This window comes from Pterocles gutturalis, unplaced genomic scaffold (assembly GCF_000699245.1).
Source record: "Pterocles gutturalis isolate BGI_N339 unplaced genomic scaffold, ASM69924v1 scaffold29836, whole genome shotgun sequence".
NCBI classification, from domain to species: domain Eukaryota; kingdom Metazoa; phylum Chordata; class Aves; order Pterocliformes; family Pteroclidae; genus Pterocles; species Pterocles gutturalis.
This window is the reverse complement of record NW_010098766.1, coordinates 8,559-27,260: the sequence shown is the minus strand read 5'-3', so window position 1 is coordinate 27,260 and position 18,702 is coordinate 8,559. Positions and strand designations below refer to the sequence as shown.

Sequence of the window (18,702 nt, the reverse complement as noted above, 5' to 3'; positions counted from 1 at the left end):
CCCCATGGACTATCCTGTACATTTCCAGTTACTTATATTCAAGAAAGACTAATGAAAGCTGTAACACAAGCAGCAAAGTGTGATCGGAGAATTAAAAATCTCTTCTATGAGAAAATAATTCATTTGTATAGCTAGAAAAACACAGGCTGAGATCTGTTTATGTACAGAGTCTGTATCCAATCAGAGGGATTTTCAGTACAGAAGGAAATAGGCTTTAAATCAGAAACAATTTCAGCAAAGAAAAAATTGATACGACAGCGTTAAGCTCAGTGAAGTTTGGTTATTATGCAGGAAAACTTTTTTGGAATTTGCTGGTAGGCATAGTGGTGCAATATAATTGTGCTGGCAGTCAAATGCAGAAGAAATGCACCTCCTCTCACAGTCAGAGGTGTGGTTACCATGAAAATACTATAGGAGGCTGTCTCCTCAAAATACATCTGCTCTGCTGCTACGTGATCCTTCTGAAACAAGAATTTCATTTTCCTATGCTGATGTTTTCTGACAGTACTAGTTTGGGTACACAAGATTCTGACTTCACAGACAGAAAATAGTGAAGGCCTCAATTCTATAGCCATAACGAACGCAGTGTGGTCTGTAACTGCAGTAGGCTGATTCAGTATGTGTAGCCTGTCTAGGGTAAAGTTTTCATGTTGCTTCAAGCAGAGTAATAACAAATGGTTGTATCTCTGCTAACAATACATTCTATTATTCCTTTAATTATTTTTAACCCTTATCTCTCCTTTTAGTTATAAACAACATTTTGTTTGAACTGTTTTTCTGTATTTAGTTGCATATAAAAGTTTAGAAATTAATTATATTCTTAAAACCTGTAACTCTTTGGTTCTTGAAGCCTTCATTTATGAAAGCTCGGTAACACTAACATGAAAATAAATTTATTTGACATATCCTTTTCCTGTAACTCTGACAGACTGCCTTGAAGAGAAGATGTCTTTTTTATCCTTATGCCAGGAGCAAAAGTACTTTAATGGCAGCTGTCAGTTCTAGAAGAATTTTGCAATTATAAAGTTAAGAACTGGCATCAATTAGTTAATCTGATTCTGGGCTACCAGCCAGAGACAAATACATGTTAGGAGCAGTTTAAGTAAAATGGATGAGGTCACTTCTAACAGTCCTTTCAGCTTTTTTTAGAATTTTGTAAGACAGACAGGGTAGTAATTTTTACAAATAGAAAATGTTTTCATGATATTTCTTTATTTGTTTCATATATGTTAAAAGGAGAAAAGAACTCTGCACATTGATACAACATTGTGAAGGTTATGAAAACAAAGCCCTCCCTGAGGGCTTTTTCTGTATGTTGTTATAAAACCTTTTTGATTATCATTCTTTTTACCTGCAGAAAAGCACAACAGTAAATTTAAGAAAAATGTTAATGTTGGAAAAAATATTTATCATGATATACTATGAAAACTGAAATTAAAATCGATTACTGTTTTGCTTTGGTGAAACTAGAAGTAAATCCTGTATTAGTAAAAACAGATTTTGGATACATTTACATGCAGAAGTTAAAATGCAAAATAAGATAAAGTGGTTTCTTACCCTGACTTCCTATTTGCTATATTTGAAGTGTGCCAAAATGTGTCTCTATAGATTACTTGTAGACATGTACATGAAAGAGTCCTGTTTTCACTATTCCTCCTAAAAATATTTTGTGAATTTGACGTAACAGTAAATTATCTTAACCTTTTCACGTTTTTTCAATTATTCAGATGGTGGATGTTTTTAATGTTTCTCTTTTTCCTTATATTTTTTTAATACTAGTATCCACCTTTAACCTCTCCAGTTCCTGAATTTCTTAAAACTCCCTCTACCACTGAACAGCATGTTACACGCTCTACTGCTACAACCACCCTGACCACAAATACTGTATCTGCAGTGAAACCTGGGCCAACGTTAGTAAAGGTAGGTATCTGTAATAGTGGCATTTGAGGACTATGTTCCTAATCTATTTTCTTTTCCAATGCTATATTTAATGAAAAAATACACAAATAATGTTACAGTGTCTATAACTATCAACCACTTTTATTAACATTCAGGAGAACATACTGGGTTGTTCACTGAAACCTTTTGTATGCTAAGATCAACCAGGAACACTTGTAGGGACTGGCTCATTATTTCAAGAGGTTCTTAACAGTACAGTTGACAAAAGTTTTCAAGCAGACTTATGCATTTAAGTTTTTAAGAGATAAGGACAATAGGTTTTTGCAATATTGAGTTTCTACTTTCTGTTCATGAAATTAATCTTTTTTAATCTAGCTTTGTATGGAGAATAATCTAATAAGAACAGAAGCAACTGCATTCATAGCCTACCTATAACCAAAGCAGTGAACAGCATTGCTCCTTTTCCACAACTATGTTATTAGTTCATTTGTTGTATAAGCAGAACACATTGTGTGAGAGAAGTAACTGTATCCTTATATTTTAATACCAGAAGAACACACTCGGTTCTCTTTTCTGAACTGACTTAGCCAGCAGCATGGAAAACATTTTCAAATATAATTAGAGAGAAGGTTGTGTTGGAAGATGTCTATAATATTTCATTTCAGCAACTTTGCCAAAGGTCTTCAGCTGTGCAATGACTATGTGTATGTAGACTTCTACCTAACTACATGAAATTAATTCTTGGTTAAATTTATAAGGATGACATCTAATAATCAATTTCTAGTATAACCTTGGCTTATCCAGTGAAATCGCTGGACTTGTACCAGCTTACTTAAAGCAGGACCTTAATGACAAATTCAGATATGCCCCAAAACAGGCTATCTGTGGCATACCTTTCTATCTGCTTCCATACCTTCTGTAGGACTAGGTAACTGCCTTCAACTTTTCACTCAAAATAATTTCAAAGAGCTTGTAAAGGAAGAGAGTTTTACCACATGTGCAGGTATTGCTAATAGGGATACTGCTGAAAGTTCATGGGAGTAATCCTGTAATTTATAGGACTGTCTGTCCATGCTTTTAATCTAGACCTGTAAGTACCTCTGAGCTGCAAGTGTTTACAGATGGAGTTTAAGGTAATAGCTTTTACTTGTACAAAGTGCTAAGTGGCTTTGAAGTTACCTGTTTAAGAAGAATACTTCTTTGCCATGACATGAAGAATCCTTTAGCTTCATTTGTGCCATATATTTACAAAGCATTCACAAACTGTGATTTAATGACCCCTTCTTGTGCATGGTGTAAACCAGCCGGAATATGTTAACTTTCAGGGATTGTAAGTGATCCTTTTGGGCAGGTTTGCAGGGATAATTGCATTCAGCAACTCTTTGCAGTAAATGTGCTACTGTATGCTTTATCTTTGTACCCTGCATAACTGCTTGTAAATTAGATGTCTGTTATAGTTCTTTTAATATTTTCCATCCCTAAACAGCAAAGCCACCCAAAGAACCCAAATGATAAGCATCGGAGCAAGAAGTGTAAAGAACCTAAGCCAAGGGTGAAAAAATTGAAGTATCATCAATATATTCCACCTGATCAGAAAGGTGAGAAAAATGAGCCACAGATGGACTCCAACTATGCCCGTCTGCTACAACAGCAGCAACTGTTTCTGCAGCTGCAGATCCTGAGCCAACAGCAACAACACTACAACTACCAGACAATTCTACCTGCACCGCTGAAGTATGTGAAGCATTGTTTGTGTCCTTTAAAGAAAAGATATAAACATGAATTACGGACTCATGCTTTAGAAGTAAATGTGTTTTGCAAATGTTAAGAGACAGTTGGAACCCAAGAAAACCTAAATAACAATGTGCATCCCTGTTGGTATTATTTGCCACATCTAACAACAAGGTGATGAGGTGGTTCTCTTGTAAAAATACTCCTGAAGTCTGATAAGCCTTTAAGTGGTCGTAGCTATTTTTGCATGACATGGAAACAGAACCTCCTACCTGTCAGATGCATTTTTCCAACTAGATGCATAATTTGAAACTCAAAAGCGCTTACACGAGAGCAAGAAAGTTTTGATGCCATTTTCAGTCAAATATGATACAGGTAGGCAAGGCAAAAGAGAAGCTCACAAACAGTGGCTTTTTACAAAGACAGGTACTATTGTTTTGTTTCTATTGTCTTTTTACGTCAGTTTCACAGTCCACATTTTTGCAGTTTACAAATAAGAAGAAAGTAATTTTAAATTAGGTAAAATTTGTATTTATAGCCTCATCTCTAATGCTTATCAGTGTTGATCTTTAGCACTTCTAACAGCAAGAAGTATACTTTCTGATTTATAGGTAGAAGCAGTCAGAAAAGAGTTGCCAGAACCCGATAGCAGAATGAGAAGCTGGCTGTCTCCAGAGTTTCTTTCTCTCTCACTAAGATCAATCTTTTCCTAGAAGTACTTACAGAGTAAGATGCTGCAGTCACACAGCCCTAAACTGAAATGAGTTTCAACTGGTTTTTTTAAATGAGTTTTTACTGAGTTATTTTTCCTCAGCAAGTGAGGCTACAAAAGTTAAAGATACCATCTGTGGTTATATTTATAACTACCATGTATCCTAACATTTGGACTAGAGATGCTTCTGCCTGCTTACCCACGCTTCTTATGTTCCATTTACTGACATTTCTGAGATGTTTCTTCATAGATCAGTTGAACGAAGTAAAAGAGCTGACTTATGGTACCTAGTGTAAATTATGGCATTTTAAAATTTTTTAGTTTGAGATCCTTGTATGAGATTCTTCTTATGAGTACAGCTGTTAAAAATGCATCACCTTCAGACTAAATTGCCATCACATCAGTCCTTAGTACATAAGAACATTGGACGTGTATGTAGGATTGATACACACGGTTCAATATTGTGGGTTTTTTTTAGTTAATGTCAAACGAAAAAGTAACTAGTTGCCCTAGCTGATGATTAATTTGTATAAACTGATTCTGCAATCCATAGTATCCTTCAGGGACACCACAACAATAATAAAAACTCTGAAGCAAAAATTAGTATGCTTAGTATGCTTAACTGAAGAGAAAATGAAATATCAATGTACTACTCTCTTATGTTTTCTTCTCTGCGCTATTTTACTGAAAATATTTAATGGTAATGTCATACGTTAAATATGTATTTGTAAAAAAAATTAATTTGTTCATTAACTTGATAGACACTAGATTCAGAATCACAGCTTCTTGACTGAAAACGTAATATATTTAGCATTGACATTATTGTCCCCTTTTTTCTTATCACTTGAAGGCAACTGAATGACAAACAGAGTAACAATGGGAATACGCCACTGAATACTTTGAACAACAGTACACCAGCATCAGCTGCCAGCTCACCAAGACAGAATAGTAATATTCCTAGCCGGAAACCGGGACCTCTACCTTCAAGCTTGGATGACTTGAAGGTAAAAAATAAGAGTGATTTGTCCATTTCTGTGCATCACCGTAGGTCATAACTTGCGAACTGTTACTGTCAAGAATAAACCCAGATATTATTTACCAATGAAAACTGTACTTTTGTCTTAACTGTTCAGAATAAGGTTGTTAAAGTTTCCATACACGACTCTTCTGAACTTAAATATTTATTTTGATTTAGCCTCCTCACATGTATATGTTCTAGAAATGACATTTCTTTCCCAAAGAATTAGAAGAGGAAGAATTTCAGACAGATTGTATAGGTACAAAATTTGACACCTTGGGTAAACTATGGAGGTGCACTTCATGTGAAGTTTAGCCCAATAACAGTAATTTCCTCATGACAATTTTACTATATCAATGAAGAGGTTTAGGTAAGCAGTATGAATTAAAAGATGCCCTAATAATAACATATTCAGACGAGGTCACTGCTATAAAGCCAACACAGAAATAACACCAATAAAAGAGAATAGCTTCTTGAAATTGTAAATAACTATGCAAACTCTGTTTAAACTGTAATATGAAGGCATTGCATAGGATTTTCTTCCTTCAGAAATACATTACCAGAATTAATATTGTGAGGGTCTAATGAAAATCAATGTGAAGAAACTTGTGGGGGTTTAGATTCAGATCATTTCACTAGCACCTACACGAATGTGCCAAACCTGAGCGAAGGAGTAGGGACATCTAGTGGGCAGTGTATTCATTTCTCCCTTTACCAAGGTGTTGAGTTTCTGAGGGATGGCAGTAATTCTTTTAGACTTGAAGGAATTAAAAAAAGCAGTTTCAGAAGATTGAATTCTTAAGACAGTAATGTATTGTCACCAGCTAAAGCCAGTCTTTTAATATGAAACAAGTCTGTAAAATGCAATTCAAACAACAGTGTTTGAAATAAGCTTTTCAAACTTTAAGTTAATATCTGAATATGTGCTTTGCAGTGATTAAATCTGTTCATTTAACCATTTCTGCATAATTTATTGGTATTCCTGCTAATGTGGTAACAGTAACATAAGCCATACTTGCAGACCTGCTGGTGGTTTTAACATTGAATCATCTAAATCAGTTCCGATTAAGAATTCAGAAATGCATTATTGAAAAACAGAAAAATTGGAATGCACTCTCAAGCACGTGTAGAGCATACCAGACTGGGGGAAACAGCTGATAATCATTGTTAGGTAGACAGTGATTTAACTGTGTGGTTCTTAAGAGATGTTATGCAAATGGATGGCTGTGATTTTTCATCATTTCCAAATCATGAAGACCTATGATTTAAAATTCTAGACTGGCAAAGTACTGAAATATTACTGAGGTCACTACTTTTTGTTCTTTTAGAGGTAGTCCTAGCCCACTCTACAGTGAGATGTGGTGTATGTATATCATAAACAGAAGATTCATTGTGACTGTTCTTTTTTAATTGATATTTTGAAGCACAGAATTAATTTACATTCAACACATTTGCCCTTCACTTTGTGTGTAGGCTTATTGGAAAATTGAGAGTACTTGTCTGTCAGAAATTTGATTAATTTTGACTGCTTATACTTTTTATGTTTGTAAAAGAAACCCAGATGGCACATAGCTGTAACTGTTCAGTTGCTAATCAGAGATAGCCTTTTGTGTTTGATGGGTCTATTGAATCATCCAACTGAGCTGATAAAATTTCTCAAAAATAGATCTATCCGTCTTGATGGTGTAAAAAAAAAAAGGGGGGTTCAGCGTGTTAGTGTTCAGTGCTTTTATCTGCACTGCTCTCATCATCTACAGGTTTGCTTTAGAAGTTTTTAGTTCAGAATTGAAGTTGTACGTTCATTTTCCCATTTTGAATATTTATTAAAAACCAGAATAACTTTGCTACTATTCATTGTATGATAACTGAAGACTACTAAGGTTTTGGCCACTGAAATGGAAGTAAGTAGCAGGTCACGGAAATATGGACATGGATCATGCACACTGTCAGAACCCAGAGATGTAATAACTAGTGAATACACTGAAAAATAATTTTTTTTACTAAGAGTTAATAAGGTAGAATGCATATAAATAAGTTCTAATATTTTATTTGTTTACTATTGTGCTTTATTTCAGGTAGCAGAACTTAAAATGGAGTTGAAATTGAGGGGATTACCAGTGTCTGGAACAAAAACAGATCTTATTGAGCGTCTGAAACCCTATCAAGACCTTAATAACAATGGGGTTGCTACTAGTAGCTCTGTTACAGTAACTACTTCTACTGGGGTCACAGGTAACACTGGGGAAGTGACTGTGGCACTTCCTGTTGCAACACTAAATAAACCAGTGGCTAATACGATATCCACCTTTCCTCCAGAAAAAACATCTACCGGACCTGGCTGCAAAGTAGCAAATACTGAAAACATTAGCCCTCCTTTGCCTGTATCTCCCTCTCCTTCAGAACAATCTAGTCTAAGCACAGATGATACCAGTATGGCAGATACTTTCACAGAAATGATGACGATGATGTCACCATCCCAGTTCTTAAGTACTTCACCACTAAGAGCAAATACCAGTGATGATAATCAGAATCGCAGCAGTGGAAGCATCTCAACCATGGAGTTTGATGTAGCAGAAAAGGACCGCAAGCTTCAAGAAAAAGAAAAGCAGATTGAAGAGCTCAAAAGGAAACTGGAACAAGAGCAAAAACTTGTGGAAGTACTGAAAATGCAACTTGAGGTTGAAAAACGGGGACAACAGCAACAGTCTCAGACTTCTGGTAACTCAGCTGCTTTGGAACAGAAGCAATTCAGTGCTACTGTCAAAGATGAAAACGCTCTTACTGACTGCTCTAGTACAAGTCAATCTGTACCTGTAGCTAGTCATTCTTTAGGACAGTCAGTATATACTAGTGGCCAGAATCCAGTTGCCAAAAAGGCCATTGTTATCAAGCAGGAGATACCTGTGGCCAAAGCTGAACCTCAGAATGCCATTTCTCAATTTTATGTTAATCCACAGAGACAGCCGCAAACTGCAGTTGTTGCCCAACCTCAAGCTTTATTAACTACCCAAGGAACTGCACAGCTGCTCCTTCCACTGTCTATCCAGGGACCAAATTCTACCACAGCAGTGCAGTTACCAGTTGGAAATATAAAGTTGCAGGTAAGGGTGTTTTTATTTTGTATCATGTAAACTTAAAAATCAAGCTAAGCCTGTTTCTGCTTTAGGGAAAAGAGTAGACAAACTTAAGAGCCCATCTCTTTAACTTCTTCTGGTACTTGCTTTCTTTGTGACTTTTGTTCCCAGATACTTTCTCCTGAAGAGTAATTGCATTACCATTTAACTACCTCTATGCACAGTTGGTTTTGATTTTATCAGCATATGCCACTAACAACCATTTTGTTAACTCCAAATTGTAATAAGAGAGCTACAAACCCAATACTTTATTTTGAGGTATACCTGTCTGCAAAATGTGTGTTTCAACTTCCTTCTGTGGTGATGGCTCATTATATTAAAAATATGAATGCTAGGTTGTAGAACTCCAGTGGAGCTATAAAAAGAAGCCATGGTTACACAAATGTTATTTCTAGGCTGATTATAGGTATAGTATCACAGTGAATAAATACAGCATAAACCAAGATAGGTTATAAATAAAGAATTATAAGAGTAATCTGAACAAGCTGGAACAGTTTAACCTGTTGGTCTAAGGTAGAATTAAGCATATACTTCCCAGTGGCATTACTAGGACATAACTAGATGAAATCCCCTGTCACCCACAGGGTTATTGTGCCAGCAAAGTGTTTTTCAGCTCCAGCATCTACTTAGCTGTTGTGGCATGTCATGGGCCTAGGCTTTGGTGTTAGCATGTGCACCATCACGTTTAGCAATACCTAGAAGGGCTGTAAAATTCTGATGGGGAGGGTCCCCACAGTCCGCAGTGCAAGAGCTATTCCTGGTGGCTATGCACCCAGACACATCTTTGTCTAAATCGTTCTAAAGTCCTGATAGAATTCTGTTAACAACCTTAAGCAGCTTTTTCTGGCATTTCACTCCACAGTGTTGCAGAAAGTTTTCATAACTACTAGCTAAAATTGTCTTTCCTGAGGTTAGACATGCTTCTTGCCTTTCAGTGACCATTAAAAACTACTATGATATTCTAAAAAACAACCTTTTTCTTGCATCATCAGTTTTGTCTTTCGGGTTACTCAGACCCAGTTCTTATTATTCTTTCTTACTGGTTACGCTCTCTCTATCTCTTATTTTCATTGCTCTCCACTGGACCCTCTCCAGTTTGTCTTTATCTTTTTTAAACTCTGTTGGCAAAATAAACACCACCTTTTACCTGGGAACTCACCAGTACCAAACAGAGTAAAAATTTTGTCTCCTAGACATAGTTCACACTTGTCCTTCCCAGAATACATACAATTGTTATTCTGCATAATCTATGCAATACATTTTTACATGATGTAATTTACAGTGAGATATGAATAATGCAAATATTTTATCTTCATCCTTTAGGCTCAATCACAAGGTGGAATACAGACCCCATCACAAATACCTGCTCCTATTTCTTCCTCTGGCCTGGTCCAGACAGCACCTCAGATGCATACTCCACAATCAAAACAAAATACCATCACGCAGCATGCACTTGGTCAGACCCAACAAATCAGAAAGGTTTGTGGATAGCAATAAGCAGTAAGATAAATAGTTGTATAATCTAATTCTAGGCAGTGCTTTTAGAATCTTTTTATGTGTCATCCACGTTATATATAAATGATCAAGTCACCTAACATCTCTGTACCGTGTGACACAATGGGTTTGTAACTCCTTTGCTTTCCAAAATTTTAGTACGCGCAGGACTTTTATTTTTCAGTTGCAAACAAACACATAAAGCTAAAGACTTTTTATCTCAATGGTACTCTTATGGCACCACTCTTACTACATTCTTCCTCATGCTTGGCACAAGTGGTATACCAGGTATTCCAGTAAGTTTCTCTTATTTGCCACTGGCTCAAAATGGAAGATTCTTGTAGGCAGTTCTTAGAAGAAAGCTTTTACCTATGGCTTTAGAGATTTATTCTTTTATAGGAGTTCCTTTTAGTTTTCCCACTTTCCTTGTTGATTTCATCCTTACTTACAAAGCAAGCTATGGACTCAAATACTGAGGATAGCAATTTCAGTGAGTCAAAACCCCACATACCTAGGATACATCTCTTCCGGAGGAATGCAGGGAATGGTTCAGAGAGAGATCCTTCTCTTCTGCTCTACCCAAAACAATCAGCTCTGAAAATTCCCATTCCAAAACAGATGTTCATCAGCACTAAATGCACGGCTGTGAGTGCCAATCCAGTCATGTTCATGTGGTAACTGATACCAACCCATCAGCACCAGTCATCACAAAAGTGAAGACTTTCTCCTCCTTTGAGCCTCTTCCAGCCTGACCTCTATAATTAGGAACTCAGAGAGTGGGTTTGGACCTTGACCACTTCCTTATCAGTGCTAACAAACCTAAGGCTCCTGTCTCTTAGGAGAACAAGGTTCTTCAGCCTGCCCCAAGGAAAGGATAATTCAGAAACAACTGAAATTTCAAGATGAAGAGAGTAATTTTTACAGTATGTTATGTGATTGGTAAAAAATCTCTCAGCCTTCAAAGTTTATATTTCACTTTACAAAAGTGCATCATAAAACTCGTGTTCTGATGTGATCTGGAGCTTCTGCCTGTGCAGTGTTCTCTACTCTGCTTCTGCTACGGCTCTTGCTCCAGATAAGAATTTGTGTTAGAAGTATGATTATGCCCTGCCGTTCTCTAGACAGCTGGCTAATAAAGGGAACACAACTAAATGAGCATCATTGCTCTTCAGACTGCTTGTTCAATCTGTTGAATTTCATGGACATTGAGGTTATCCTACAGAAGTCAAAAACTGACATACATCCAAAAAGCAGATTTCATCCAGGTTCTCTGGGATGTTGTGAGGGGCTAATTGTACCAGGTTAATGTGACCGGTCCCATATAGAAATTTTCCAGTCATCCGGAGGCATGTACTTGCGCCAGAGACTAGCAATTTGCTTCCTTTGCTGTCTAGAAGTTCCTTGGAAATGACTGCAGGAGATAACCAAGAATTGTACCCTCTGGTCTTTCTCCCTATTCAGATCAGTTGTCATGGAGACCACAGAGTTCCCAGCAGACTTCAGTCTGCATCTGGCTACCCTGGAGCTGAACAGCCTGCTTATCCTAGCTGTTTTTCTCACATATCTACTGCCATTTTTATGCGGGAAACCAGACAGCGTAATTGCACTGTTTTTTATATCAGAATGTAAAATACTGATGTGATACAATAGATCAGGACAGTCTTCATGCATTCAGCATTAGATCTACCTGTCTGCTGTTTGCATTTCATGAGGCTTGGATATTTCAGCAGGCAGATTGAGCTAATGAGCTGTGAGAGCATAATGGTACTTATTAATTTAACACTTTTTAGTGAAGTTGGTCTTCCTAATAGTGATCACCTCCATAAATAGTTGTTTTCCAGAACTGGTTTCCCTTGAGTCCATCTAGACTTTCTCAGGTACCTCAGGTTTTTATGCAAACCAGGTGATAATTCCATTTATTTTCTCCTACACACTTGAGGTGTCTTTTCACATTCTAGCTACCGCATGGCCCTTGTTCTTCAATTTATTCTGTGATAAGGAGACACCTTCACAGCCATTCACCTCAATGGTAGACAGCTGGAAAGTTTAACGGTTTTCACACAGATGATCCAGGTGGCTAACAAAAACTGTAGTAAGCCCTCTCACAGGAGACTTAATTTGGTATTCAGACTGTATTCCACAAAGCTCATCCTAGCCTTATCTCCATGCCTCATCTAGCATTTGTCACACCTTTGTCATGAAGGTATGTGGGAGTGATGCTGAATTTAAAAGAACAGTCTTATGCATTCATACACTCATACATACTTAGAAATATGAGAAGTAGGATACTGATTGGAATAATTTGCAATGAGTGTATGGACTATCAGTTGAGGAAAGAAAAAATTTATATACCAGTAAACAAATAAGTTAATTTTATTGACTGTCCACTAGGTGGGGAAATCATGCATACTGTACTAAACTGTTACATACTCTTCTGAATGGATGTTGGAAAAATTATATTACACTTTCTCATGCTTCCTGGAAAATCACAGGAAGATATTTTTAGCTATCAGTGATGAATGAAAGCATGTCACAGCACAAAGTTTCTTTTGAAGAGTAATTGTTCTAGATTTACACATTATTCCACTGGAGGGAAAAATCAGTACAAAAACATTCCTTTAATAGGGAATTTACGCAAGTAGTGTTTAAGTCTTAAACTTAATTAATGTCATTTATCAAATGTTGTTTATTTTTAAAAAATCAGATACAACCTAAGACTGATACATTAATCCTTTACAGGTTTTTCCACCTACTACATCAAATACAGTATTTTCCTATCAGACTGCACCAGTTACGACACCTTCACAATCTTTTATCAATAACACATCAAACTCTAACATTCACACTGGCAGTAATCAGGTTACCTCTATGCAGAATGGACCTGCTACTCCTAAGGTAAGATTAGCCTAACAATGTTTCATAAAGTTCAGTTCTACATTATTATTCTTAAATAACATGTGACTATGTTACAACATACTGCTGTTCACTTGAGGAAGAATTTTGTAGATTTTAGTAATGTGCATATATATATATGTGTGTATGTGTGAGAAAGAGACTTATTTTATCCCTCTGAATACCTATGGGATTGTTATTCATAAATACGTACATTTTGGTACAACAAAATAGGATAATCTATAAAACTTGATACATCTTGAATTCACTAAAACATATTGCTTAGTCATTATTTTGTTATTTCACACAGCCTGGCTCTCCATCTCAGGCCCAGCCTTACATTGTTCAGCAATCTCTCTTCAACAACACAGTATCCAAGATAAAAGATCCTCCTCGTTATGAAGAGGCCATAAAACAGACGCGCAATATTCAGACATCACAGCGTGAGGTAGATATTTTCTTCTGTTCAGTCTATTAAAAACATTCTTTTTCTTTAGAATTTATCAAAGCCATTGCTTATTTTACTTCTTGTTTGGTGTCAAGGTTTTCTAACATACTGTTAATATTTTCATAACTGTGTTTAACTACAGGACTCCTGTTCCATGGTTCTTTTTATTAAAGCAACAGGCATGTAAAGAAGTCTTATGGTATCCAGTTGGTGATACATATAATTGGGATAGTGCTGCTATTGATACTTAACAATAACTAGCCTTCAACTGACTTGTCTCAAGGATGTATGATACCAAACTTCAGACTTAAAAGAGAAAATATATTAATATTTTGGCCTGTGTGAGACATCCTCACCATGAAGGCACACAGGTCTTCTTTCGTGACTCTTATCTTTACCAGTTAGTGAAGTGCCACCCCACTGGCCTCTCTTCAGGAGCTAGATCTCCTGATGAGAAATTACTTCCCATCTCTGGAGTATAACAAATGTTGCAAAACAGTTTTAGTTTTAGGACCATCATAAAAGTCTCCACTTTTTCTAAACAATTTTTGAAATAACAGGTTTGTGGGGGTTTTGTTATCTTTTGCTTAAGGTTCAGATATTCAGAAGGTGGCTGCTTAAAACAAACAGATAAACAGTTGATGAAAACTCTGCCCCCCCCCCCCTTAAAAAAAAATCTACAGATTAGGGAAAAAAAAAAAGCCATGCCTAACAAAATACATGTTACATGATGGCTATTCGCAGGATATCTCTGAGAGAAAGAGTTCAGGGTACACCCCCCAAAGTCCTGCAGTAATTCCACATACTTACCCTGGTACAAAACAGGGTTAGTAATCTTCCTTCTTATCCCTAGTTTTCTGCATCTCTCTTCTAGGTTGCCTTCATTAAATCTTTGTCTTGCTTTTCAGGTTTTCTTCCTTATTCCTTTGTACTGAAATCACTCACAGGGATTACAAGTATCTCTCCAAACTATTTATCTGTTTTCTAGATTGACAGTTTCATATGAAGAATTTTAGTCTCGATTGTAGGTTAGTACTTATGTGCTATTGAGAGAAGCTAGGATCAAACAGCTTAGAAAAAAATGCAACATGAAAAAGAATAACCATTTTCTCATGCACTACAGATTTCCAGTGCACACAGTCAGCAGATGGATGATCTTTTTGATATTCTCATCAAGAGTGGAGGTAAGCTAATTGACATCTTGTGTGATGTAGAGATTTAAAACCTGATAATAAAACTCAGTGCTAAAATCAAAGGAATGAAAGGAAAGAAGTCTTCCAGGGAGAGGAGGCAGAAGCTATCCAGCCTGGATGAAACTAGTATTTCTGAAAGTTTTCAATAATTATTTATTGAAGAAAACGTTTATCGAAATACATAGAGTCATTCTGCTGTGGATCTTCTCTGCTTTAAATTAGCCCAGTCAGACCTTTGCAATAATCCATAGAGCACTTAAACAATTAGAATAACACTGTAGGTTAGCATAGATGTATTTTATCAAAACTGGAAAACCTGAGCAAGTCCATATAATGTATATTGACATTATACAAAAAATAGAATAATGTAGGAGGTAAAGCATGGTACTAAAATTTCATTAAATATAACCATGTATTATCAACTCTAAACGTCAAATCAAAGATACGTTACTGGAAAAAGTATGTATGACCTACATAGAGACATTAATGAATAACAACTTTCTACGTCAGTTAGAGAGGTATCAGAAAGGAACTGAAATAACTAAATATACAAAGTAGCTTGGCAGTAAAAGGAGGCTTTTAGGCATAATTAGGCTTTGTAGACTAAGACAACATTACAATACTGGGAAATGTTCTGGTGCCAAGCAATTCAATTAACTTAATGTTCTGTACTACTGTCATGTAAGGATCTTGACAGCAGTGAATGCCAGGACATATAAGTGACTGATTGTGGGCTATTAGAAGATTTTAGCCATATTCTAAACATCAAAGTGTTTTCTCTTTTTTCAAAGCAAATTGCCAAGTCAGATGAAGAAAATGGAGTAGACAGTGACAGACTGAGATAAGTGACCAGTGCAGTGAACAACTCAAGCTCAATTCAGAAATGTTTTCAGTGCTTTTATTAAAATATTGTATGGGTAGTTTGAAGAAGTCCTACCTCTGGAACAGAAGATGTAGGACGCATTGGTGTGCTTACTTAAATATTTGCTTTGAGTGTTATGTTACTCAACCTATTTGATCTTAAAGGTAGTAACTGTTTCGTATTTGTGAAGTTGCCATAAAAAAGCAAACATTTCTTGATCATCTTTATGAAAAACAAAGTAAAGCATTCAGGGCTCTTGCACTTACGTAAGCGAGTTCTACACTGGAAAATGTTTAGTTTATTAATGGACTTCATGAAAATGAGAGGGTCTATTTAGTAATGCTTTGCTTTTACTAAGCAATCATTTTAATAGATGCTCTCACAGGTTTTAAGAATGTGGTTTTTGCTTAGAAAACCGTTGCGAAATATATTATCACGTATATTTGTGCTCGCAGAAACAACATCTGTGCTAGAGGATTTATTTGCATATTCTCATCTGTCTAATCTTATTTCTGGACTGAACTCGCATATAAGAATTTGTTGGAACTTACTTTATTTCCTTTTATTGTTACTGCCACCATCTTATGTGGAACCTTCTTAACATAAGAGTCGTTTTAGATTCTAGAATCAGATTCTAGAATGCTTTCTAATCACATCAACTGATGTCTTAGACTCTAATTCATCAAGGTGGACACAGTACTAAACAGAGATGGAACTGAAAGCTGGTTCAAGTACTCTCCTCTAAATGAGGAAATGCGTTGGTTCCATAATTACTCTAATTATAAACATGAAGGAGGTAAAGCAAACATCTAGAAAATTGTTCGGTTTTTCCTCAATATAAAGAATGTAATTGTCTGATCTATTACTGAAAGCAGAACTCTGGAACTCATTTTAAGATACTTTGTTGTTCATTAAATACTTGACATAGTCTGATATATGTAGTGTTTGTATTATCAGAACACCAAAATGACTCTTACTCCATTGAGTTCACTGGGGATGCATCTCAAAGTGGGCAAAAAAGGGGTAGAAGTTGTAAGCCTGAGGATATATGTGATTATCTTTTATGAATTAAATAGTGGATGTTTTTTTATTACAGAGATTTCCCTTCCAATAAAGGAGGAACCATCTCCCATTTCTAAAATGAGACCAGTAACAGCCAACATCACTACAATGCCAGTGAATACAGCGATATCCCGCCCACCACCACAAATCCAAATGGCCCCTCCTCCTGTGTCCTTAGAACCAACAACCAGCTTGTCTATAAGTTTGGAAAACCAACTTGAAGCCCTCTTGGATGGAACGTTACCGTCAGGTAATGAAATTCCTCAACTCACAAGCAGTAATGAAGACAGAGAGTCATTTTCTTTAATTGAAGACCTCCAGAATGATCTGCTTAATAACTCCAGCATTTTAGATCACTCTCATTCACCCATGGAAACATCCGACCCACAGTTTACCACTAATAATTCTTGTCTGTCCCTTGACCTTCCTGATACCAATTTGGACAATATGGAATGGCTAGACATTACAATGCCCAGCTCTTCATCTGGACTCACTCCTCTCAGTTCTACTGCCCCTAGCGTGTTTTCCACTGACTTTCTAGATCCGCAAGATCTACAGTTGCACTGGGATTAAGCTATAGCCAATGAGAACACGACCTGCAAGTCTCTTTACAGCAGAGGTCCATTATTATACCATTCTGATTGCAGTTAAGATAAATTAAGACAGTAATGTTTGGAAGAACAAATGCTTGAAGCTAATTCCTTATTGATTTTCAAGTTTACAACAGTGAAGTACTTTATGCTCCTATCAGTAATGCAGATCAGGGCCCTCTGAAAGCTGTATTTCACAAGTCAAGAAAGGATGATTGTACTTACTGATTAAAAGTACCCCAAGGTAAATGCATCACAAATATTTAAGAGAAGTTATGTCTCTGACTTTGTAATGCTTAAATAAGCAACATAACATGGCTAAACTTAGAGAAGAAAAAGTGAGATTTCAACTGTCTGTTTTGACACAGTGAGCAAATGTTTGGGGGAGGGTGAGGTATCACTGCACTTCATTGTTCCTGTGGATAGCCTGAGCCAGGTTCAAAATGAATTGTGAGGGCAAAGGCAAGTAGAAGCACTGGCTGGTTCAGTGAAATTTCATATATCTAGTCTCTTAATTTGTTCAAGTTGTTTTTATATTTGGGTTTTGTGGTTTTTAAAACTCTTCCCCCATTCTTTAATCATGAGGGAAGAATTTAACTGCATCCAAAGGGATATTAAGTGTAACTGCAAGAAATCCACTGTAGCTATGCCAGGTAATATTGAGAACACTGAATTTTCTAGAAATTCTCTGGATTTAATAGCTAGGTTTTAATGTGTATATCAGACAGTTATTTGTATACTCTTTTAACTTTGTATAGCTTATTTTTGTGAACAGAGGGGAACAGTGGTCTTCAAACAAGAGATTACTATAATGGAAAGAATATAAATATCCTGATTTACTTTGTGTTTGAGGATATTTGTTAGGTCATTGATTCCAGTATCTCAGCACATTGGAACAGTTTGAGGAAGTAGAAGAGTTTAATTAATGCTGTTGGGTACAATATGATCCTGCAAGCATCTATGCAAGAATAGTCCCAATGCCCTCAATAAAAGATGTTTGTAGGATCAGACCGAGTTGCAGGCGGCAGTACTAACAAGACAACCATCATTTCGTAATGAATACTTTATCTATTGAACAGCTTTGTCTACCACTACATAACATCAGGGAAGCTAAACAGAGAAGCTGCTCAGTGAGAATTCTAAATAGCAGTATCAGGATGTATTGTTTTGTAATAGGAAGGTGCATGTCATACCTGAAACAGATAATAGCAAAAATTAAGCTCTTACCTCACAACACAGCACATGAATTTTTTTTTAAAGGCTTAGTTATTTTCTTCAGAGTCTATTATGAAAGTAGTTGGAAAACGAACGAAAAAATGCAAACAGAAGCAAAATGCTTTTAAATTCTACAGTTGTCTCTCAGGTAGTAGCTGTTAAATGTTGCCATAGATGACATAGACTGATAATCAAACATAAAATTATAATTCGTTCCTATTAGGGAATTCCTAAATTAAGATAAAAGGAAACAGTCCCCTATTTCCTGAAAAATGGAAACATGGTATGTTTTCTAGTCTGAAAACAGATCTCATTGCAGAATCCCTTCCTCACCACCAACCTTCAAAAATAAAGTTTTGTAGGAACTAATTAAAAAAATTCCCTGAAGCTTTTGCTTACTTCTTAATGATATGTATCAAAGAAATAATGAAAACAGAAGGTAGCTTTAAATA

General features: G+C 36.2%; 1 protein-coding gene across 1 annotated transcript in view; it reads left to right on the top strand.

The window, feature by feature from the left end:
- The window catches only part of MKL2 (MKL/myocardin-like 2), a 54,298-nt gene extending 37,065 nt beyond the window's left edge, over nt 1-17,233 (top strand). The window contains 9 exon segments of the mRNA XM_010074024.1: nt 1,780-1,920; nt 3,386-3,633; nt 5,193-5,346; nt 7,436-8,461; nt 9,818-9,973; nt 12,728-12,883; nt 13,191-13,328; nt 14,452-14,512; nt 16,480-17,233. Of these exon segments, the coding sequence (XP_010072326.1) occupies nt 1,780-1,920; nt 3,386-3,633; nt 5,193-5,346; nt 7,436-8,461; nt 9,818-9,973; nt 12,728-12,883; nt 13,191-13,328; nt 14,452-14,512; nt 16,480-17,018 (2,619 nt within the window). The 3' untranslated portion in view covers nt 17,019-17,233.
- The last annotated feature ends 1,469 nt before the right edge of the window (nt 17,234-18,702 follow it).